The 24392-nt window shown below is 50.2% G+C and overlaps 1 protein-coding gene and 1 long non-coding RNA gene across 19 annotated transcripts in view; one reads left to right on the forward strand and one right to left on the reverse strand.

Moving 5' to 3' along the window:
* Window positions 1-2731: 2731 nt before the first annotated feature.
* LOC106999967 (uncharacterized) lies at window positions 2732-5094 on the reverse strand. Its single transcript, XR_001446894.3, has 2 exons — window positions 4807-5094; window positions 2732-3211 (listed from the first exon to the last, which is right to left on the reverse strand). It is a non-coding gene; the product is annotated as an uncharacterized LOC106999967 (long non-coding RNA).
* A 242-nt stretch (window positions 5095-5336) lies between these two features.
* The window catches only part of DENND3 (DENN domain containing 3), a 69481-nt gene continuing 50425 nt past the window's right edge, over window positions 5337-24392 (forward strand). For 9 of the 18 annotated variants that reach the window (XR_013397468.1, XR_013397469.1, XM_077944136.1 and 6 more), the window contains exons 1-5: window positions 5337-5548; window positions 13259-13538; window positions 14677-14792; window positions 17895-18037; window positions 21049-21160. Coding sequence is in view for 11 of the 18 variants with exons in the window: in XM_015146086.3 (XP_015001572.3) it covers window positions 5447-5548; window positions 13259-13538; window positions 14677-14792; window positions 17895-18037; window positions 21049-21160 (753 nt within the window). In the remaining 7 variants the exon portion in view is untranslated. The other 9 variants (XM_028853007.2, XM_015146088.3, XM_077944137.1 and 6 more) reach the window with 4 other exon arrangements.

Raw genomic sequence — 24392 nt, forward strand, 5'->3', positions numbered from 1 at the left:
CATCCAAATACTACACACGGGATTGTGTGTTTGTCATGTGTGGACGTTCAGGGCTGTGCACTCTGGGGTATGTGTGTCAACTTCACCTGCTCCCCATTCACCATCAAGCTGGGAGACCGGCCCTTGTGGAGAATCTCTGTGAACGATGACAGCAGAGGGCAACGCCGATTGCACCTTTATCACCGACCACGGTCTCTGTGACACTCCACGCATTGTGCAAGGTCAAATACTTACCAATATCGGGTCAGGATTTGTACCAGGCCATTGAGAATGAAACGCCTGGAATGCAGGGTGGAGGGTTCTGGAGTTTAGAGGGGGAGCCCCACTTCTCACCGGGAGAGTTGGGGATGAGGGGAGGGACGGCTCCCCTGAAGGTGCTGTTTGAGCAAGACCTGGAAGGACGAGTAGGTGGGTTTCAGACTGAGTAGGAAAAGTGTGTCCTGGGCAGCCTGCAGGGAAGGGCATGTTTAGGGGGACAGTGGGTGAGTCACAGTTGTTCAGGAGGGGTGCGATGGGAACACTTATTTGAGGCCAGACTGTGATGGGTCTCGTAGATGCCCCAAAGTTTGACCTTTAATGCAGGTATGATAGCTCCCTAGTCTGTCCAAACACTCTAATATAATAGTTATGCAGGCAGCTTTCCGTTCTCTGTATGGGGCTTGTCCACATCTATTGGCATATTTGATTTTCCCAGCAGCCTTGCAATGTAGGCATTGCTTTTTTTTTTTTTTTTTTTCCTGAGATGGACTCTCGCTCTGTCACCTAGGCTGGAGGCAGTGACTCGATCTCAGCTCCCTGCAACCTCCGTCCCCTGGGTTCGAGCGATTCTCCTGCCTCAACCTCCTGAATAGCTCGGATTACAGGCATGAACCACCACACCTGGCTAATTTTTGTACTTTCAGTAGAGACAGGATTTCACCATGTTGGCCAGGCTGGTCTCAAACTCTTGACCTCAGGTGATCCACCTGTCTCGGCCTCCCAAAGTGCTGGGATTACAGGCGTGAGCCACTGAGCCAGGCCCCGCATTGCTCTTTTTACAGATAAGAAAACTGAGGTCAGTGAGGTTTGGTGAGTTACTTAGTGTGGGACAGTCACTCCTTTTTGTTTCAAACCCAGCACCTTGGCTCCTGCCCAGGCGGCCCCATAAAAGGAACTGCTCCCGGCTGGGATGTGCTTTGGGCTACCGTGTGCCCATGTGCGGTCACACCTCAAGGACATATGAACATGCCCCGCTCCTACCATTCTTCTAGGGACAGAGTGCCATTGCTCTAGAGAACACCAAAACTCTTGCCCTTCTGTCCCCTATTTTGTTGTTGTTGAGATTTTTAAATTGGAAATGTAAGACGGTTCCCCCACACTCCACATCCTCCATCAAGCCCTCAATAAACTGGCTGCATTTGTATGTGAAGGACGTATATTCAATACGTACATATCACAACATGTCGTATCATAGCTAGCTCTGAAGACACAGCATAGGAAAGAGACGAGACAGCCGTGCACTCACCCGTGTGGAGAGCTGTGTGAAATGCAGTTGCCTCCAGAGTCACAGCTTTTACTGCCAGTGAAAGAAAATCTATTTACCCGTTCATCCACTGATGGACATTCGGGTTACTCCCACCTTTTGGCTACTATGAATAGTGCAGCTGTGAACCTGGGTTACAAGTGTCTGTTCCAGCGCCTTATTTCAGTTCTTTCCAGTATATGTCAGAGGTAGGATCGCTGGGTCATGTGGTAATTCTGTTTAGTTTTGTGAGGAACTGCCATACTGTTTTCCACAGCAGCTGTGCCATTTTACATCCCCAACAACAGTCCACAAGGGTTTCCATTTCTTCACATCCTCGCCCACATTTATTTTTTGTTGTTGTGTTATTTTTAAAAAATAACATCTAATAAGTGTGACGTGGTATCTCATTTTAGCTTTGATGTGCACTTCCCTAATGCTTAGTGATGTTAAACATCTTTTCATGAGCTTATTGACCATTTGTGTGTCTTCTAAGAAATGTCAATTTGGGTCCGTGCCCATTTTTTAATTGGGCTGGATATTTTTTGTTGTTGAGTTGTAGGAATTCTTAATATATTCTGAATAGTGACTCTTTTTTTTTTTTTTGAGATGGAGTCTCACTTTGTCACCCAGGCTGGAGTACGTACAGTCGCATGATCTTGGTTAACTGCAACCTCTGCCTTCTGGGTTCAAGCGATTCTCCTGCCTCAGCTTCCCGAATAGCTAGGTGCCCGCCACCACGCCTGGCTACTTTTTGCATTTTTAGTAGAGCTGGGGTTTCACCATTTTGGCTGGGCTTGTCTCGAACTCCTGACCTCAAGTGATCTGCCTGCCTTGGCATCCCAAAGTGCTGGGATTACAGGTATGAGCTACTGCATCTGGCTCCCAATATTAATTCTTTATCAGGTATATGATCAGCAAACATTTTCTCTTATTCTGTGACTTTTTCACTCTTTTGAAAGAGTTCTTTGATGTACAAAAGTTTTAATTTTGATGAAGACAATTTAACTATTTTTTCTTTTGTTATCTGTGCTTTTGGGGTCATATCCAAGGAATCACTGCCAAATCCAATGTCAAGAAGCTTTTCCCTTCATCCTATATTTTTTAAAAAATAATTTTAATGCCTAAAGTGCTGCTAAAATGTCCAAAGGTTATTGACATCCTGCAGCATCCCCATAAACTCCATTAAAAAAATTTATTCGAGTGAAATTCACACACCGTAAGACCATCTTAAAGTGAACCGTTTAGTATCAGCACATTCGCAATGTTGAGCTCGCCCCTCTTTTGGTATCGGTAGTTTAAGGTTTATAAATTATGTTTATTTCTATTTTCTTGTTTGATCTTCACAGTGTCCCTGAGAGTTAGAGCAGTAAACCCATTTCACAGGAATACACAGGGAAGGAGGGTCACGTGCTCTGAGCCCACATGCAGTGAGCACTGACTGTGTTTGCAGGTTTCTTTTATCCAGTCTGAGCTTTGCTTTCCTTGACTCTGATGTGCGGCAGTGCTGCCTACTGGGGCAATTGTTCCTGCTGGCTGGGCTCTCCATGCCCCTCTCTTCTTCTCTAGGTCCCCTCATCTGCTCATCTGCCTCGATGTGACTTTTCCACCTTTGAGCTTGACTGCTAGTCATCTCCACCTTGTATCTCCAAACCCATCAGCAATTTTTCAAGGATGGGCCAAAGCTTTCTGTAGGCACTTTGGAAGGACCTGTGGCACGAGAGACAGGAATGTATTAACAAGCGCAGAGCTGGGAGCCCCTCAGAGGTCATCTGGCCCAATTATCTGGTTTTAAGGAGGAAGAAAAGGGGGCCTAAAGGAGTCAACTGCAAGCTCTGTGCACTGCTGGAGCTCTCTTCCTTAAAGCATTTGGCCTTCTGGCAATAAAGGGACAGCAGAGACCTACTCTCACTTGAGCCTCACTGGGTCCTTGTGGCAAGAGCTGCCATGTGTTTACCTCCTTGAATCTTGACCACTGCCCCTCAGGAAGTCATGGCTTAGGGCCGTTGAGCTCACCTGTCACACAGCAACACACAAAGGAGCCAGATCCAGGCCCTCAGGGAGTAGCTCATGGCTCCAGCCCAGGCTGAGAGCCTCTCTCCTGCATGCTGGGGACTCTGGGCGATGGACTCAGACTGTGCGCTTTGCAGAGGCTGCTAAAAATGAGGCCACCGAGGCTGGGCGTGGTGGCTCACGCCTGTAATCCCAGCACTTTGGGAGGCCAAGGCAGGTAGATCACCTAAGGTCAGGAGTTTGAGACCAGCTTGGCTAACATGGTGAAACCCCATCTCCACTAAAAATACAAAAATTAGCCAGGTGTGGTGGTGGGTAATCCCAGCTACTCTGGAGGCTGAGGCAGGAGAATCGCTTGAACCTGGGAGGTGGAGGTTGCGGTGAGCTGAGATCACGCCATCGCACTGCAGCCTGGGCTACAAGAGCAAAACTCTGTCTCAAAAACAAACAGAAAGACAACAACAAAAAACCGATGCCACTGTCGAGAGAGACAGGCAATTGTGCGTGAAATCGGTCTTTCTTTTGAAGTCGGAGACTATAACAACTGTGGCCTCAGATCACCGATGAGAGCCACCCATGGCAGGCAGCCTCCAGGCCTGAGGGAGAACCAGTGGATCCTCACCATCTTTAGTTAGTAAGCAAAAGAAAACCGGTGAGTCAGGCTGCAGTCACGACCTCACCCAGCTTGCGGAAGGAGGGAGACATTCCTCAGGGCTCCCCTTTCTGATGTTGCCTTGCTTTGTACCTACTGTTCCTTTTCCTGTTCAGCAGATGACAGATGTTTGACATTAAGCAATTTAGAGTTTTGTTTTTTAAAAAACAGAATCATAGATTATCAGAAGTGGAAGTCCCTTTGGAATCATTTCCCCTGGGTTACACAGATGGCTATGGCAGGGTAAAGGGAGCCGAAGGTCAGCGGGGACTGAGCCTGGGCCCCCTCCAGGCTTTGCAGCAATGACCAGGCAGCAAGTCGGCCTCCAGGGCTTGTGGGCTGCCCTTTCTCTGGGGTCAGCCTGAGGCTGGAAGAGGCCCGTGGTCCACCGGTCATCAGGCCAACCTGATGGAGCTGGAGCTTCCCTGGAGCTCACGACGTAAGGGCCCTGCCAGGCCTTGGGCCTCTGACCCTCAGTCCTGAAGCCTCCTTCTAGCAGCGCCCACCCTGCTCCCTTTCCTGCTGAATTTTACTCAAGTCCGTACTGGACATGGCCGGCCCTAGGTTAACCCGGCAGAGTTATTAACCAGGAGTGGATCTTTCCAACCCCCTTCCCGCCGGCCCTTCCTGCTGTCCACACCCGGCCAACTCCGCTGTCCTGGCAAGGGAGGCCTTCCTGGAGGCGGCGGCGGGCGGCGCGTCCGGCCTTTGTGCCCCCACGCTCTCCAGGGTGGGTCCGGGGACTGCCAGATCAGGGGACCCTTTGCGCCCTGGAGCCTTGGGGGCTGGATGACGTCGCCGGGCACCTGAGGACCCCGCCCGTTCCTCCCTCGGTTCCCCAGGGAGCGGGCTGCCGGGGGGCGGGGCGGGGCAGAAGGAAGGGGGCGCGTGCTACGACGCCGCGCACGCGCCAGAGCCCGCAGGCTGGTTCGGAAATGACGACCGCGCGCGGGTCTCCAGCAGCACCCGCCCCAGGACTGGCCCCGCCCCTAAGTCCCCGGCCCTGGGGCCGGGCCAGCCACTCCAGGCCCCGCCCAGCACCTCCCCATCCAGTCAAGCCCCGCCCCCAAGCTCTGTCTCCCCGCGGGATCCGCGGGGGCTCTCCAGGCCCCGCCTCGGCTCGGGCCCCGCCCCTCCAGGCCCTGCCTCCAGCCCCGCCCCGCGGACGGCGCTCGCAGCGCACCCGAACCCCAGGCGGCGCGGCCGGTCCCCAGGGGTCTGCGGGCGGCTGAGCGGCCGAGGCACCCGAGCGCGGTACCCGCAGCGGGCGGCGGGCAGCCATGGCGGAGGCTGCGTCGCAGCACTTGTCGCTGCCCTCGAGGCTGCTGGAGCTGTGCGCGCTGCTGGGCGCCCCCCGGGACAGCCTCCGAGGTCTCGAGCAGGTAAGGGGCGGGAGGGGAAACTGAGGCGGACGTGGGCCGCGAGGCGGCAGCCGGGGCAGTAGTCGGAGAGCGGGTGCCCGGGTGCCCCGCGGGCTGGGGCGGACTTTCCGAGGGCTGAGTCCTGGTCCCCCCGGCGTTGACCCTGCGCGCCTGTGGCCGGGGACCGCGTCTGAACTCAGGCAGGTGCCCCGGAGCAGCGTCCTGCTCCTCTTCCTTCCTTTCCCCTCCTCTCCCCGCCCTGGGCCCTCGGCTGCGAACTTGGGCTGCCAGCCGGGAATCTGGGGGTGCCTCGCCTCGGAGCGTCTCTGGGGCCTCTGTCTTCAATCGCCCCCATCCTGGGCAGGTGCTGAAGGTGGGGTGCACCAGACAACGGGCGAAAGCCGCCGGAGCCTCACGGTCTAGCGGGCCCAGCCCTGAATGATTTCATTCTTTATGCTGGGATGTGTTGTCACCTGCGTAGTGGGTTCTGCACCAGAACGGAATAATGAGAGAGCAAGTCTTGGAGTTAGCCGCCGGCCTCGCGTATTCTGCATGAACCGCTTTGCAATGAAGCCTATAGCTATTCTTCTCACTTGCAGTACCATCCCCACCCCCAACCCTTCCTCCATCTCTGCACCCTCGCAGCCAAAGTGACAACTTCATCTCCCTTCTGCTGGGAAAGCGGCAGTTTTGGAAATTCTCGTTTTCCTTTTTCTTCCCCAGCTTTTCCTAATTCTGTAACGCTGGCTTTCCCTGGAATCCATCTGTGGCTCTGGTTTCCTCCTGGCCCGCCTGTCTGTGACACAGTGACTGGGTCATGTTACCAGGAGATCCCGGCATCACTGGCCAGCTGTCTGCACAGGTCCGTTCATCTCTTTGCAGATGACAGCATTGAAAGGCAGAGAGGCTTCTGAGTATTTAAATGACACTGGGCTATCCAGGGAAAATAAAGACTGCAGGGCAGAGGGTGTCACCCGGAAAGGTGAATGTTCCTGCAAGTAACCAGATGAATGTCTGTGAGTGTCCAGGGAGTTTCCCTTGCTAGGCGTCAGTACAAAGCCAGTTTCGACTTCAGTGAAAAAGCCTTCTCCTATGGAAATAGTTTCCGCGTTTCCCTCAACCTTTCCTTCCCCTCAATGCCCTGTCATGTCAGTAGATCCCGTTTGAACTCTGTCTCCTCGCAACGTCATGGATTGATTTGTCTCTCTACCTCGAATTTGCCAAATGGCATTGCCTCCTTTTTCTTCGAATAGGAAATGACCTAGTTGCTGCTGTGGTCTCCTCAGCTGTTGGAAGTCTTTCCTCCGGGGCGGTTACAACATGGTATTAGTTGCTTGGTGTGAGACATGTCTTTTGAGAGCAGAGTGAATCAACTGGAATATTTGCAGTGGTGCTTTCCTTTTTTTTTTTTTAATTTCTTTATTATTATTCCTATTTTATAATAGAGAGGAGGTCTCACTGTGTCGCCCAGGCTCGTCTCCAATTCCTGAGCTCAAGTGATCCTCCCACCTCAGCCTCCCAAAGTGCTGGGATTACAGGAGTGAGCCACCGCGCCCTGCCAATGGTGCATTCCTGAACTAAACATGCTACAACATTTTCATGTTCCCAGGTTAAGTGAGAGTATGGACAGTGTGCTACTGTGCGTGTTTAACTTTGTCCTCTTTACTTTGTCTTTTGATTCTGTTAGGGGTTTGGCAAAGGGCAGAAAGAAAAATGGTGAAGGACTAAGAAAATAAGGAGCATTAGGGGATGGATTCAATTTCTTGGATCCATCCTACTTTTAAGGTCAACATTGATGTTATAGTTAAGCAAACATATGATTTTATTTATTTAGGTTTTTTCTGGCAGTTCTATTTTGAATGTCCAAGGCTTTTTTTTTTTTTTTTTTTTTTTTTAGTTGGAGTCTTGCTCTGTCTCCCAGGCTGGAGTGCAGTGGTGCAATCTCAGCTCACTGCAAGCTCCGCTCCCTGGAGCTTCACGCCATTCCCCTGCCTCAGCCTCCCGAGTAGCTGGGACTACAGGTGCCTGCTACCATGCCCAGCAGATTTTTTTGGGTATTTTTAGTAGAAATGGGGTTTCACCCTGTTAGCCAGGATGGTCTCTATCTCCTGACCTTGTGATCTGCCCACCTTGGCCTCCCAAAGTGCTGGGATTACAGGCGTGAGCCACCGCACCTGGCCTGAATGTCGAAGACTTTTAAATAAGTTTTACCTTGACTTTTACAAATCCCCATTTCTCTGTGGCCCAGGCATTCCTTCTTGATGACACATGAAAACAGAGGTCAGGAGGTGTGAGGAATATCCAGCTTCATGTTGGATAGCGGAGGCCCCTTTTTGTTTCATTTCCTAGAAGGGGGAGTAGTGTTTGTTTTGTTGGGAATGGTGACGGAGAATTTGAGAACGTAGACTGATGTTAGTTACTGTGGTTAGTTACATTCCCCTCCACCCCTTTAATATAGAGCCCTTCACCGCCACCCCTTTATTAGTTGCTATGGAGACTAGACATAGGTGTGACGGGATCCATCATAAATCCATCACACAGGGGTGGAAAGTGTTCTGAGTACCTTCCATAGTGCAGGTCACCTGCATAATTTGTGCGTGTGAAGCTCCATTATTATGGTTTTTAGTGGACATCATCCTGACTTTCCATTTCGGAACAGCACCGGCCAGCCGATCTTCCTGGGTGATGGCAGTCTGTGTCCTCTCTTTGCACCGTCCAGTACAATAGCCACTGGCCATATGGTCACTGAGCTTGTAGAGTGGCCAGTGAGCTGAGAAACTGGATTTTAAATTTCATTTAATTCTAACTAAACAGTTGGAGAGTAGTAAAAAAAAAATCTATGAATTTGTTTTATCCCCTTAATAATGGCCAATCCTATAGCAAAGATGAATTCCACTGTGTGTTCTAACTTAGAAATTAAGTAACTCAAGTCAATTAGAGTGTTCTGGTTTTTGCTTTTTAATTAGCAGTTTTAAAAACCAAAATGATGGTGATTGGGTAGGGGTTTAGTAAGTCCGCACCCGGGACAGAAGAACGGGAAATGACCTCACGTCTTGCCACAGACTGGCAGAGGTGACTAGCATCTCAGTGGTGGTGGGGTCTGGTGGCTGAGGGCAGCCACAGCTTATATCACCAAGTAACCTCTGAACACTCTTGTGCCAAGACTTCCATTTTCAGGAATTTATTCTGGGGAAAGAACTGGGTGCGTGCAAGTGTGTGTCACTGCTCTGTTCAGTGTGGTGAAGACTTGAGAGCCACCCACACATCTCTTGGGAGGAGGCTGGGTCAATACATGACTGAGTTGACACATGCTGTGTTATTGTGATACTGCACAGTTGTGAATAGGGAGGTCAGCCACATGGAGTAGTTAAAACAGCTAATGGAACCTGTTATGTAGGATTACTACATTTGTGAAACAAATTTATACATTTATACATGCATTAAAATGTATAAAATGCATAAAAATGCATAAAATGGGAAGGATGTAGCCACCTTGTACAAAGTATGTCGTCCCTTTCTATTAGCTCCTTTATTATTTCTATATTGTTATTTATTTATTTTTTTTGGGGGGGGACGGAGTTTCGCTCTCGTTGCCCAGGCTGGAGTGCAATGGTGCAATCTCGGCTCATCACAACCTCCGCCTCCCAGGTTCAAGTGATTCTCCTGTCTGAGCCACCCGAGTAGCTGGGATTACAGGCATGTACCACTATGCCTGGCTAATTTTGTATTTTTAGTAGACAGGGGGTTTCTCCATGTTGGTCAGGCTAGTCTTGAACTCCCAACCTCAGGTGATCTGCCCACCTCAGCCTCCCAAAGTGCTGGGATTACAGGCATGAGCCACTGTGCCTGGCCTCTATATTGTTATTTTTCAAAATGAGATTGTATTGCTTGTCCATTCAGAAAAGACAACAGATATTTCATCCTGAGAAAAAACAGGTGTATGGTGAGCAACTGAATGCCAAGTTGATTGGATCTGGGGCACATCATTATAAGTGACTAGAGATAACTAGAGGAATGACAGGTCAGGTGTTGACTCTAGTCAACCAACTGAACTAGTCAAGTCAACCGAACCAATATTCCGTCCAGGCTGAGAGTGCCTCTAAGAGATCCCAGGTGCCAGGAGTGTGAATGAGGAACAGTATCGCGTCAGTCATCTTCTCTGCTAAATGTGGGGACAGAGAGGAATACAACACAATTTCTGCTGCACCGCACCTCCTCAAATGGAAGGTAGTGGAATACCGCTGGGCAGGGCCGAGATGCTCCGGGGGTGATGAGCTGGGAGGTGGAGGCCTGGAGGAGCCTGTGGTCCTGGCTGCAGGGTGGCAAAGACCTTCTTCAGTGAGTGTGGGGGGTGGAGGGTCTGCCCCAGCGCAGGTGGAGCAGTGAGGGGCTGGGCCCTGAGCCCATGGAAGAGCAGGGGAAAGCAGGGTAAAAGCAGGGTCATTGCAGAGGTGCTGTGTGTCCTGAGAACCCCAGGGGGCTTAGTCATGCTTGGCTCTGGGGGCATCCTGGCTTAGGGAGTGAGCTGGCTTGCTGCTCAGGGGTGCACTGTCCTATGACTCATGCCCACGTATGACACATGGGAAGATGTAGTATCATGACGTGGCGACACAAACATGCTTTCTTCAATGTGGGGATGGGACTGTGATGCTTCAGGGCTGGGTTGGGGCCACAAAGTATCTGGTCTGCAGTCAGACAGGGACGTCCCTCTTTGAGAGAGTGGACACAGATGCTAGTGGGGAGCCCTGGGCTGGGTGGGAGGCAGTGTCTTCCTTCTTCTCCTGACGGAAACCTCCACGGCTTTGCTTCTGGTTACTCGCTACCTGCCCGGAGCCACGGGTCACGCAGGTGCTTGGTGTGCAAACATGGTGCAGTGAGGCAGCGGCGAGCTGATGGAGAGGCTCTCCAGGACCAGTGGCTGAGGTGTGGGTCTGCAGGTGGGGCATGATGGGGGCAGGGCCCAAGGGTCTGGAGTCCCAGCTCTGAAGACCTGAACTGCACTGTGTTTGTTGCAGAGAACTTAGGTGGAAGATCAGGCTTTTTGGAAACTAGCAGGAGCTTAACTTTTGAGACTGTAAGTTTAAGGGACCCCAGAGGTGCTGTGAGGGTGGCAGGAGGCAGTCAGGGGGAGCCTGGGACTGGAAAGAGGTGTAGACTGGGAGTAGGGCTCTGGGCTGTCCGTTTGGGCCTGTGCTATGAGTGCTGAGGTCCTCCAGGAGGAAGGCGAAGGACCCAGGCCTGGGAGTCGCAACATGTAAGCAGGACTGAAAAGGGTCTGTGGGGGCCAGAGAGGAGCTGTCAGACCAAGGGAAACCAGAAGGGAGGCGGGATCAAGGCAGTTCCAGGATCCAGGAGGAGGGCTGCTCACTCATCTCATGTGCTGCCTTGAACATGCTCCGTTTGTTAGGTCAGAACTGTCCAATTCTGATAGGAAAGTTTTAGAGAAAGTGACATGTAATTGAGGAAATGGACTTCTTTAATGCGTGCTACACTAGAGCTTTTACATTATACAATAATATGGATTTCCCGTGTTTTGTCCTGGTTCCTACTGGTACCTTTTTTTCTCCAAATGTAAAGCAATTGTTGACGGAATTTGAGTGATGTAGCATGCAAATCGTCATATAGAGATTAGAGTGTGCTTACTGATGGAAACTGCTGCCGTTGTTGAAATTTCTTCCAGCGTAAGAGCTCCCCTTTTATCACTGCTGCATCTTACTGGAATGTTGAGTGTTGGCTGTGCCTTTTCTATCAGCCAAGGTCCCATTTCTCTGGGCGGTGGTGCTATCCTTTCTTTCTTTCTTTCTTTCTTTCTTTCTTTCTTTCTTTCTTTCTTTCTTTCTTTCTTTCTTTCTTTCTTTCTTTCTTTCTTTCCTTCTTTCCTTCTTTCCTTCTTTCCTTCTTTCCTTCTTTCCTTCTTTTCCTTCCTCCCTCCCTCCCTCACTCCCTCCCTCCCTCCCTCCTTCCTTCCTTCCTTCCTTCCTTCCTTCCTTCCTTCCTTCCTTCCTTCCTTCCTTCCTCCTTCCTTCCTTCCTTTTTTCTTTCCTTCCTTCCTTCCTTTTTTTTTTTTTTTGAGACCAGGTCTTGCTCTTTCACCCAGGCCAGAGTACAGTGGTGTGATCACAGCTCACTGCAGCCTCAGCCTCCTAGGCTCAGGTGATCCTCCTGCCTTAGCCTCCCGTGTAGCTGGGACCACAGGCATGCGCCACCATGCCTGGCTAATTTTTTTATTTTTTGTAGAGACGAGGTCTTATTTTGTTGCCCAGGCTGGCCTTGAACTCCTGGGCTCAAGCAGTCCTTCTGCTCTGGCCTCCCAAAGTGCTGGGATCACAGGCATGAGCCACTGTGCCCGGCAATGCTGTCCTTTCTAGGGTCCCTTAAAGACCCTTGACTACCAGGCCGGGCGCGGTGGCTCAAGCCTGTAATCCCAGCACTTTGGGAGGCCGAGACAGACGGATCACGAGGTCAGGAGATCGAGACCATTCTGGCTAACACAGTGAAACCCCGTCTCTACTAAAAATACAAAAACTTAGCCGGGCGAGGTGGCAGGCGCCTGTAGTCCCAGCTACTCGGGAGGCTGAGGCAGGAGAATGGCGTAAACCCGGGAGGCGGAGCTTGCAGTGAGCTGAGATCCGGCCACTGCACTCCAGCCTGGGTGACAGAGCGAGACTCCGTCTCAAAAAAAAAAAAAAAGACCCTTGACTACCTGCCCTCGGCCGCTTCCTGTCTCTCCATGCCTTGGGTACCCAGGGCCTCTTGCTTCAGGCTTTGCTGTTTCAGGCTAGTTTAGCACCGGAACCACTTCCTTCTCGCTCACAGACTGCAGCTTACCCACCTTGGAAAGATCTGAACTCAGCCGGGCAGCAGTATTTGTTTAGTGCTAGCTCAGTACGAGGAGCTGTATTGGGCATAGTAGTAACATGGAAGAGAGATCGAAGGGACAGCCCATGTGCTTTATATTATTTTAGGGAAGGATGGGAAGAAAAAAGGCGAAAACAAAAATTATGCCAAGTTAAAGTGGAGACAGGCCAAATGCCCCCCTTTTATTGATTCGAGGGCTCTTTGGTCAGCCGAGGAAGGGCACGTGTCTCCTCTGTACCCACCAGTGCCGTTTCTCACCCCATGCATCTTCCCAGATCCGTGTGGTAGAAAGGAGGCAGCACCGGCCCGGGTGGGGGCGCGGAGGCCGTGGCCCTGGTAAATGTGTGTATGGGGTTTGACAATATAGAGCCTGCCCCCCACCCAGGGCGGGCTGAACAGTAAGTATATCCATGGGCTCCTGGCAGCCCCACTGGGCTGAGTACTGGACCTACATTGTCTCCCTTATTCCCTGTACTCGCCCCTTAAAGGGACAAAGAAGCTTGCTGCCAGGAGGTGGAGGCACAGCCAGGACTTGAGCTCAGGTCTGGATCCCAGTCCCCAGGCTGGACCGCAGTGCTTTATAGGAAGGAGGCAAGGTCCTGCTGTCCATGTGCACAGCTGAAGAGCCAGGCTCTGCGAGGCTACATGGCTTCCCTGATTGTAGGGCCTGGCAGGTTCCTAAAACACGCTTCCCAGGAGCCCTTTACTGTCAGGAGCCTCAGGTGGGAAAAGCCACTCACACCAGTGACACCTTTGAATGACAGTGCTGAGGCGCTAGTGTTTGTGGGCACCGAGGGGAGGAGAAAAACAGTGAAGCTCAGACAGAAAGGGCACCCTGGAACAAGAAGTAACTCTTATTTTTCCCTTTCTTAGGTTGCTCAGAAAAAGGGAGTCAAACATCTTTCTGCTCTTGATCCAGAGGTCTTGTCCATTTTCGTGCCTCCTTTTATCTGTAAAGGGGACAGTCAAATGGCTGGTGCAAACTGCGGCACTCTCGGTAAAACCAGGAGGCGATCCTTCAGAAAGAAGAGAGAGAGGCCCAGACCAGAGCAGTGGAAAGGCCTCTCAGGGCCCTCCAGAGTGCCAGAGCCTGAGGATGTCACCGTCCCTGGCGGCGTGGACCTCCTCGCCCTGCCCCAGCTGTGCTTTCCAGGTATGTCTGGGAGGTGGGCACCACTAGGGGCCTCCTGCTGCCGGCCGCCCAGAGTGATCTGTTCCCAGAAACCCACAGGCAAAGGGAAGTGGCGCGAGCGGCAGAGCCAGGGACCCTCACTGCCTCCTCTTCTGTGGGATTTAGTTTTCTTAATCTTGGGGATTTGTGTGTGTGTGTGTGTGGAGACAGAGTCTCACTCTGTTGCTCAGGTTGGAGTTCAGTGGCACAATCTCTGCTCACTTCAACCTCCGCCTCCTGGGTTCAAGTGATTCTTCTGCGTCAGCCTCTCAAGTAGCTGGGATTACAGGTGCCCACCACCACGCCTGGCTTTTATGTCTTTAGTAGAAAGGGGTTTCACCATGTTGGCCAGGCTGGTCTTGAACTCTTGGCCTCAAGTGATCCACCCGCCTTGGCCTTCCAAAGTGCTGGGATTTTAAAGCTGAAAGAAATGTAAATCATTGAGTGTGGTCCTGGTGTTTTGGAGAATTGAGTCCTGGAAGGGAGGCTGTGTGGACTGCCAGGTAAAACCATTTGTTCCTGGTGCATTCAAGGCTTTTCCCCTTCCACTTAAAATGAAGTCTTGCAGTGGTTGACAGGTGGGTTAAAAATATACCCAGTTCATCTGCAACTGTTCCACCCCAGCATGCCTGAGCTTCCCCCTCCCACCTCCTGTTTTCCGTTTCACTGGGGCAAGAAGCACAGGCCTGCACTTAGTCCCCAGGCTCACCAGTTCCGGTTAACAGGTGAGCTTGCGTTTTGGGGCTTTATTTTTCTGGTGGCCTTCAGGAAAGTCAGACAAAGCACCTAGCATAAGCACCCACCTCAGAACTTGGTGCTATTTCCTGGTCACAGGGATTATAAACTCAGGACAGGTGCCAGATGGGCGGCTGCGCCCAGCAAGCACTGGCACTGGCTAGCAGGTGCTTGAGAGCTTGTAAAGAAATTGCTGTGTGGGGAGGGACACAGGGAGGAGAGATGGCCAGAGGCATGATCGGAAGAATGAACTCACCTTGGACGTGAAGGCGCTGCCACTGATGACTGGAGAGGTGTGTCCTGAACACTGTGAAGTAATCAGCTCGTGGGTAACCCAGGCCACATGGCAAGAACAGGATTCTTCTTTGTCTCTCTCTGCTTGCAGGGGGTGTGTGCGTGGCCACTGAACCCAAGGAGGATCGCGTCCACTTCCTGGTGCTGACCGATGTCTGCGGGAATAGGACCTACGGCGTGGTGGCCCAGTACTACCGGCCCCTGCACGTAGGTGGTTCCCGTTACTCCCCTCTGACATTGGGTTTAGATTTTTTATTATAGTGAAATACACATAACACAACATTCACCATTTTAACCATTTTAAAGTGTGCAGTTCCATAGCATTAAGTACATCCACAGCATTGTGCAACCGCCACCAGTGTCTGGGTCCAAAACGTTTTCATCATCCCTGAAAACCCCATACCATTAAGGCTTCAGTCCTGCTTCCCCTTCCTGCCTGGCGATGGCTAATCTGCTGCCTTTTTTTTTTTTTTTTCTTTTTTTGAGATGGAGTCTCACTCTGTCGCCCAGGGTGGAGTGCAGTGGCACATCTCAGCTCACTGCAACCTCCACCTCCTGGGTTCAAGTGGTTCTCCTGCCTCAGCCTCCTGAGTAGCTGGGACTACAGGCGCCCACCACCAGGCCCAGCTAATTTTTGTGTTTTTAGTAGAGACGAGATTTCACCATTTGGCCAGGCTGGTTTCGAACTGCTGACCTCAGGTGGTCCACTCGCCTCAGCCTCCCAAAGTGCTGGGATTCCAGGTGTGAGCGCTGCGCCTGGCTGGCTAATCCCCTTTCTGTCTCTGGATGTATCTATTCTGGCCACTTCGTGTGAGTGGACTCCTATAACACGTGGCCTGCTTGTCTGGCTTGTTCCCTTTAGCATGTTTTGATGTTCCTGTGCGTGGACGCATGTGTCAGTGCCCCGTGGCCTTTTATGGCTGAATGACATTCCATCGTTTGGATGGACCGCATTTTATTTCTCCATGTATCCGTCGACAGACCTGTGGGTTGTTTCTGCCTTTTGTCTTTGGTGTGAGCGATTGGAGTTTGGACTTTACAGCATATTAGGTCTGTCACACATATTGCGAGTGTTGTGTGGGTAGGGCCGTGTGTGAATCAGAGGGCCTTTGGGGAACTTGTAGGGGAAATGATGCATCCAAAGTTGCAGGGTGACCAGCTGCACACGTCCAGAGGGTTTCCTGAAGCAAAAAGTGAGCCAGAGCCTTAGTTTAGGTGCCCTGGTGCCATGAAGGGAAGTCTGTGAGTTCCATGCAGTCGAGAGAAGTGGCTGGCCTGGATTCCCTCGGAGCCCAGGGCACGTGTTTTCTTTGTTGATAGAAGCGTGCTGACACGTGTGACACTGAGTGTTGGGAGGTGTGAGGTATAATCACATGGATTCTGTCCCTGGAAACTCATGGGGCAGCACTGACAGGCCCGGATGTTCTTAATGAATATGCAGGAGCAAAACTTACTACTTGATGCTCTGAATGCATAATCTTATGTTTTTGGGAAAGGTCATTTTCACAGTGTGCTGAGAGCAGAACCAAGGTCAGATCTCGGGCGGTGCATGCAGGGGACCGGCGTCTGCCTCTGTGACCTGGCTGCCAGCAGTGCCTGGCCTTTCTTCCAGGGTTATGTTAATGAGGGATGAAAGGAAGGTGGAGAATCCTGCCCCTCCGTGTAGCCGGTGTTCCAGATGAGAAAGGATCCACAATGTTGGATCTTTCAGAAAAGCACCTTGGGAGTTTGTCTGTGAAGTAACACCTACCAGGAGCAATGAGCATGTTATTTTCGTTATCACTAAATACACATGTTAAACAAAGGAGCAGCCCCTCTGGTTTGCGTTAGTACAGCAGATGCCACTGTTCCCACTTTGCTGGCCTGGCGTGGGCATGCCTGGCCCCGCTCCTGCCCTCCTAGCAGCTGTGTAGTTTCGGGGTGTCCCCAGGCCCCACAGCACTCACCTCCCCTTCTTCACCATGTATCCGGATGACTGCTATATCTATTGTTCTTTCTTTTTTTTTGAGACGGTCTCGCTGTGTCGCCCAGGCTGGAGTGCAGTGGTGCGATCACGGCTCACTTCATCCTTGATCTCCAGGGCTAGCTCAAGGGATTCTCCCACCTCAGTCTCCTGAGTAGCTGGGACCACGGGTGCGCGCCACCGTGCCAGCTAATATTTCTTATTTTTTGTAGAGATGAGGTCTTGCTATGTTGCCTATGCTGATCTTGAACTACTGGAATCCTGCCTCAGCCTCCAAAAGTGTTGGGATGACAGGTGTGAGCTGCATGCCCAGCCCGCAACTATCGTTCTATTGATAGCACAGCCCCAGCCCCTCTCATACACTCTCCTCTGCCTTTCCTCCGACACTACGTGATTTGACACTACATGACTTGAGGGTGGGAACCATATTGTGTCTGGGTAGCTGCAGCTCCCCCCGGCTACTGTAACAATAGCAGCAGCTGCCACGCGCGCGCGTGAGCAGCTCAGCACCAGGCATGATGTAAGCACTTTGTGTAGAGTCATTCATTTAATCCTAACCACAGTGAATGAGGTTGGGAAATGACAGATGGAGACATGGTGATAGAGACCGGTTAAAAGACCCGCCCGAGATGACACAGCAGCAGGCAGGGTTGGAATTGAGTAGACTGACCCTCGGAAAGCGGATGTTTATTAAATTTTGCTAGATAAACGAATGATGTAGCTGACTATTTCCTGGACGTCTCCCTTTACCTGGATATCTTATAGGTACCCTAAATCCAGCCATTTCCCAAACTGAAGCTATCATCATGCCCTTCCATCCCTACAAAAAACCCCAAACTGACAACACTTCCCCAGGGCCCAGTTGGTGAGCCCCAAATACTTTGCCACTTGTAAGCCCTGCGGTGTTCTGGGTCTTCTAGAACACTACTGCTGTGGCTCCCACACAGGCTGAGGCCTCCTCTCCTGCTCTGTCCTCCTGGGCACGTGCGGGTGCCGCTTCCTGTGCGTGGCTCCTGCATTTTCCCCCCTTGTAAAGCAGAGTCCTTTGTGTGTCTTGGGTCTTACTGTGTTCTAATCATGCATTCCTTCTTATCTCAAGGCTGTCAGCTTCTCTGGGGCAGGAATGCATCTTGCTCTCTTTGTAGCCTCAGCACCTCAAATGGTGCAAGCACCAAATAGAGACCCTGTAGACTTTGACTGGAGGGCCAGTGCTGGCTTGGACGCGTTGCAGGGGTGGGGATGGTGGACTCTCACCTTGTTCTGTGCTGAAACATGACCCAACTGGAAACAGATACTGGAATTGCCAAGGTGGGGAGGTGACAATGTCACTGTTGCTTTTCATGTAGGATGAGTACTGTTTCTACAATGGCACAACACACTGGGAGCCGTCCTGGCCGGCCGTGGGCGCTGCTGGCTGCTTTGTGCCCTACGCCGTGTGTGTGGTCTCCAGGTTCCCCTATTACAACTCCCTCAAGGACTGCCTCTCCTGGTGAGCTGGGGCACCGGGGGCTGGGGGTGGTGGGGGGCAGTTCTCTGTGCCTCTCCAGGTGAGCCAGGGCACCGGGGGGTTGGGGGGCGGGGACGGTTGGGGGGCAGCTCTCTGTGCCTCTCCTGGTGAGCCAAGGGACCAGGGGGCTGGAGGTGGTGGGGGTGCAGCTGTCTGTGCCTCCCCTAGTGAGCTGGGGGACCGGGGGCTGGGGGCGGTAGGAGGGGCAGTTCTCTGTGCCTCTTAGGCTGCTGCTTAAGGCTGGGGGCAGTGGGCAGGGGGGTGCGGCAGCAGGCGCTCCTCTCTGTGACTGGTAACATACGGTAATGGCGTGGTAGGAAAGGGATAAAGCCACACTGTGGGAAGTAAGGTTGATGTGCAGGATTTTCATTTTGTTTAGATTTTCACAAAGAGGCATATATTAGGAAAAACTCTTTTCCTAGCTGGGAATATTAGGAGGCTGCTGTTTGTTCCAATGAGGTTTATTGACATTTTAAAGATGACCTTGGCTGGGTGTGGTGGCTCACACCTGTAATCCCAGTGTATTGGGAGGCTAAGATGGGAGGATTGTTTGAGCCCAGGAGTTTGAGACAAGCCTGGGAAACATAGCAATACCCTGTCTCTAAAAAACAATTTAAAAACTAACTGGGTGTGGTGGTATGTGCCTGTAGTCCCAGCTACTGGGGAGGCTGAGGCAGAAGGATGGCTTGAGCCTAGGGGTTCAAGGCTGCAGTGAGCTGTGATTGCACCACAGCACTCCAGCCTAGATGACAAAGCAAGACCCTGCCATCTTGTTTTGTAGAACCTGTAACTGTCTCCCTGCTGATAGTAAGTAGAAAGGCTGAGAACGTAAAGAACTTGTGAAAAATCAGAAAGACATCGTGTAGAACCCAGTAGGCTCTCGTTATCAAAGGATGCTTTTGTGACTTCGGGGGCTGTAGTCCGAGTTCAGACATGGTCAGTCCCAGTGGGCACTTGTGCATGGAGCCGTTTCTTTTGAGTCTCGTAAAGTTACAGTCTTAGAATTTGTACTTGTTTGATTAAAGGTCGAGGAGAAAGCAGTTAACAACGTTCCCTTTTGTGTCATCGTGCTGGAGAATGAGCTATGGCAAATCGCTGAATTGGTGCTATTCTGTTTCTTGAAAAGCACAGTCATTTGAGACCTTCTGCCTTGACCAGAGGGATGAGCCCCATGGGGAGTGAGCTGGAACCTTACTGTTCAAATCAATGACTTGTAATTCTAATCCCAGCACTTTAGTGGTTTACGTCTTAAAATATAACTGGCTTTTAGACATAGTTTGGGTCTAATCTACATTTTATTGCCATAGACATAAAATATGTTTGAGAACAGAGAGCTGACTGGGTCGTAGTCAATGAGCAGGTGAATTGAGGATACGCATGTTTGCTGAATGTCTGTCACCAGTGCCCAGGAAGTGACAGAGTAAGCCTGGACATGGTCCCCTTTTATTTACTAACTGATGATCTTCATTACCTGAAGGTAAACAACATTTTCACTAGTCTCTAGTTTCCTCTTCTGTAAAATGTAGATGGTTAGTTCCACCTTTTGTTAGCTGAAATGAACGGGTGGTGGCCAGACAGATGTCCTGGGAAGACAGGAAGAAAGGAGGTGTTGTGATTGGCAACACATATCCTCCTGCTAGACATTAATGCAAACACATATTTAACTTGAAAAATGTGCTCATTTTCATGCTTCTTTCTTTCTCAGTGCCCGTTACTGTGTGATCAGAACTAGAAGGGGCAAAATACGGAAACAGAATGCAGCTAAAAGAGGCAAATGACAGAGATTCAAATTGCAGTGTGACAACATGAATTTGTAGTTTAAAAAAAACGGTTCTGTTAGCGTGATAATATGCAAAATATGTCTCCACATGGACAAAAAATGGGCAAGAGTATATTTAATTGTGTTTTGGGAATCAGAGTATGGGCAGTTGTTTTTTAAATTTTTATTGACAAATTTTTTTGAGAGACAAGGTCTCACAGTCACTCAGGCTGCAGTGCAGTGCCGCTATCATAGCCCACTGCATCCTCAAACTCCCAGGCTCAAGTGATCCTCCCAGCTCCATCTCCCAGGTAGCTGGGACTACAGGCGCGCACCACCACACCAGGATAATTTTTAAATATTTTGTAGAGACGGGGGTCTCACTATTTTGCGCAGGCTGGTCTTGAACTCCTGGCCTCAAGTGATTTTCCCGCCTCGGACTCCCAAAGTGCTGGGAATACCAGTGTGAGCCACCACACCCACCTCTCTTATAGTTTTTTTTTTTTTTTTGAGACAGAGTCTCACTCTGTCCCCCAGGCTGGAGTGCAGTGGCACTATCTCGGCCTACTGCAAGCTCCGCCTCCCGGGTTCACGCCATTCTCCTGCCTCAGCCTCCCGAGTAGCTGGGACTACAGGTGCCCGCCACCATGCCCGGCTAATTTTTTGTATTTTTAGTAGAGACGGGGTTTCACAATGTTAGCCAGGATGGTCTCGATCTCCTGACCTCATGATCCACCTGCCTCGGCCTCCCAAAGTGCTGGGATTACAGGCATGAGCCACCGTACCCGGCCCCTCTTACAATTTTAAATTGTGTACAGTACTTTAAAAGTCAGAGTCCATTTTGGAAACAGACTTTTTCAAGCACTCTCCTTCCAGATGTTTGTTCTTTTATTCCTTACTGGAGTAAAACACACATACAGAAAAACACACAAATTCCAGTGATTTTCCACAAATTGAACACACACATGTCACTAGCACCCAGATGAGGAAACAGAGCATGACCAGGCCTCCCCCTTTGAAAATAAACCTCCCTTTGTGCCACCTTTCAGGCACTACTGCCAACCTGGGGCCACTCTGCTACCGTCCAACAGCTTGGTGACTCTGCTCTTGATGCAAGGTCCTGGAGCCGCTGCTGCAGACCCTGGGGAGATTCCAGTATGATTAGAAACGCTAAGGATGATAACTGGGTTCTCATTTTTATTTTGCGGTTTGATTTTTGTTTTCTGAATTTCAGTTTATTGGCTAATCTAAAGCTCTGTAAAGATTTTGAAGTTGACAGTCCTATAAAAGATTTTGCTGCCAAGCTATCTTTAATACCCAGCCCGCCACCTGGACCACTGCATTTGGTAAAGTATATCTGAAAATTCTATTGTTTTCTCTTTGCAAATAGTAAAAGTAAGACGTTGAAGATAATGTAAATGTTTAAAACTATTTCTGAAGTTCTAGCTGTTGTCAATCTAAAATAAAATTCTAAGCCTCCTCCCCGCCCACAGCTGACTAACTAGACTCCCTTTTGGCCAAGGGGCCCCCAGAGAAACCCAAAAAACAGAATTACTGGCCAGAATGGAAGGGAGATCAGACACGCCTGGTTCTACCCTCTCCCTCTTGCGTGCGTGTGTGGGGTGTTTGTGTATAGGGTTGTAAACTAAAACTAAAATCCTAAGCCTCCCTACCGACTGAACGGTTCCCTCTTGGCCAACAGGACCCCAGAAAAACCTTAAAAATGAAATTCCCGGCCATGCCAGGAAGGAAGGTCAGACATGCCTTGTTATGCCCGCTGCCTTTTGGAGTTTAGGCACCGCTGACCGGCGTTAGGTTAAAATGGAGATCCTGAGACCGACAGAACAGACTCTCTGTGGCCATAAGATTCCAAATTACGAACAAAACCTAAGGTCACGCAAAGCAAGGGTGAAGTCACTCCTCACCAACCATAAGGGCTCCTTAAACGGGTATAACGTAGCTTACTTTCCAGCCTGACTCTGCTATAGCATCCACGACAGATAGCAGACCCTGAAGAAAATCAAAGTATTTTACTGCAAAGTATGTTGCTTTGACATATTTTGAAATGGCACTGCAAAGCTGTCTTTTTGGGGGAAATTTGCATCTGTAGAGAGTCTATTCATGCAGCCAGGCCTGCCTTTCTCGGCCTTTCCCAGATCTAGGAGCGATGAACTGAGAGCCTGACGCTTTTAAAGTGTGAAAAGAGCCGTTCACCATCTCTTCCCTCTGAGGGCTGCCACCCGTGAAGCTTCCTCCATGTAACAAGGGCCTCGGCCCCACACCCCCTTATCTTGACTCAGTCCTTCTTTCCCACTGACTTCAGGTCTTTAGACAGTAGCTCAACTTTCTCAACCAATTGTCAAGTAAAGAATCCCTAAAACCTGCCTATGACTATGCCCTCCTTCCTCTTTGAGATGCCCCACCTTTTTGGGCCAAACCAACATCACCCTCCAGGGACTGATGTATGTGTTTGCCCGTCACTCCTGTCTCTGTAAAATGCACAAAACCAAACTGTAACCCGGCCATCTGGGAATAAACCCCTTTAAAATATTTTAGAGAGTTTGATTTTTCCATTAACGCTGTGCTTACGTTATGTTTCTCAAGGTCCTTGTGGAAACTGTTATATACTCTTTCTAAAGGTGAAAAGTTAAATATTTAGACTTGAGTTTTACAGAGCGGCCTGTGATAAACAGAGCTAGTAACATGTCGTGGGTACTTCAGTGGTTAGGACGTCAGTTCATAGCTCCCTATGCAGATAATACATGGAAACCTGAATCCTTTGTAGAATAATTTATTCAAATTACAGATTTCTCATTTATTTATTTGTCTTTAATATTGGATATTGTATTTCATTTTGTGTTTGTTTTTTGTTTGTTTGTTTGTTTTTTAGGTGGAGTCTTGCTCTGTTGCCCAGGCTGGAGTGCAGTGGCACGATCTTGGCTCATTGCAAGCTCCGCCTCCCAGGCTCACGCCATTCTCCTGCCTCAGCCTCCCGAGTAGCTGGGACTACAGGCGCTGCCACCACTCCCGGCTAATTTTTTGTATTTTCAGTAGAGACGGGATTTCACCAGGATGGTCTTGATCTCCTGACCTTGTGATCCGCCTGCCTCGGCCTCGCAAAGTGCTGGGATTACAGGCGTGAACCACCACGCCCGGCCTGGATATTGTATTTCATTTGTTAGTGTTTTCTCTTGTACAGTGTGATTAATGAGAAGTAACTGGTTTTATATTTTTTGTTACTCTTAGATGTAGTGCTGTGTTATTTAATGAACAGGCAAACATTTCCCAAGCTGGTTTTTTTTCTGAGAGATGTTATTGGTGATTTCAAGACACAGGGTTTGGGGTTAAGTGAAGCTGGAGACGTGGCTGGCCGCCTTCCCCTTTTGTTTGTTGAGAAACATGTCAGGTTGCTGAGCTCCGTGAAGAAACCCGTTTGACTCAGCATGTTCCAAACTAATTTTAACCGTACTTAGGATGCTGCTTTTTATTTTTTCCTTTAATAGACACCTGTCAAACGTCTCAAAATGTTTAGTAAATGTCGATTCAGTTTCATTATGTTAGTCCTCTGAAAGATTATATGTCTTAATCTTGATCTTCTACATTTTTCTTTACTGACAATGGAAAAAATAAGTTTCTCATATCAGAAGACACATGATCGTGAACTTAAAATGTGCGTTTTTAACATTACCCCAACCCCACCAGTCTGCTGGGTGGAAAATCCTACCAGTGCGTTCCAGTCCAGATACAGAGCAGGCCGCAGGTCTCCATCAGCTCTGCTCCCAGAAGCCTTTGTAGGGAATGTTTATTGGCCATGTGTTTTGTACATCTGTTTTATGTGGATAGTTGGTATTTTCTTGTCAACAGTATGTGCAGTGAAATCATTAAAGTTTATGTTCTTGTTCTGTGGACTCAGCAAGTATTTACTGAGAGCCTGTGCGATCAGTGAACAGAGCCAGACCTCTGGCTCCAAAGCAGTCTCAGGGTCAGCAGTAATGAGCCGCACTCGGCCTTTGAACATAAGGAATGAGCGCGTAGCACTCCCAGTGCTTTTCCATGTCTCCTGGGCTGATGACTCTTGGCTCCTTGATCTCGACACACCCGTGAGGAAGGTGACTGAGGGTCGCCACTGGCCTGCTCTTCCCTCACCCATTCCGTCCATCACTCAGCCTGGCCGGACTACCTTCAGCGTTCCTTTCCAGTTTGCCCGTTTCCTTGCTGCCACTTAATTCTGGGTCACCAGCTGCTCCCCGCTGCGTGACTTGGGGACCACTGGCCTGTCTGCTTTGGTTCATTCTTGACCCTTCCATTTGTCCTCTGCACGGTGGCTGCAGAGATTATTAACACATGGACATTGCTTCTCTTCCCCAAGCCCCACAACAGTTTCTCATTGTCTGCCTTCCTCACTCCTGCAGCCCGGACCCTGTCTCACTCTCCAGCTCTGTTTATGCCACTCCCCATGGCGTGCTGCTCTCCGGCCTCACTGGACTCCTGTCCGTTCCCTGAAGCTACCGCCACAGGGCCCTTGCACACACTGTTTCCAGAAACAGCGTTTCCTCTGTTTTCTCGTGGCCAGCTATG

This window comes from Macaca mulatta, chromosome 8, assembly GCF_049350105.2.
Source record: "Macaca mulatta isolate MMU2019108-1 chromosome 8, T2T-MMU8v2.0, whole genome shotgun sequence".
NCBI lineage: Eukaryota > Metazoa > Chordata > Mammalia > Primates > Cercopithecidae > Macaca > Macaca mulatta.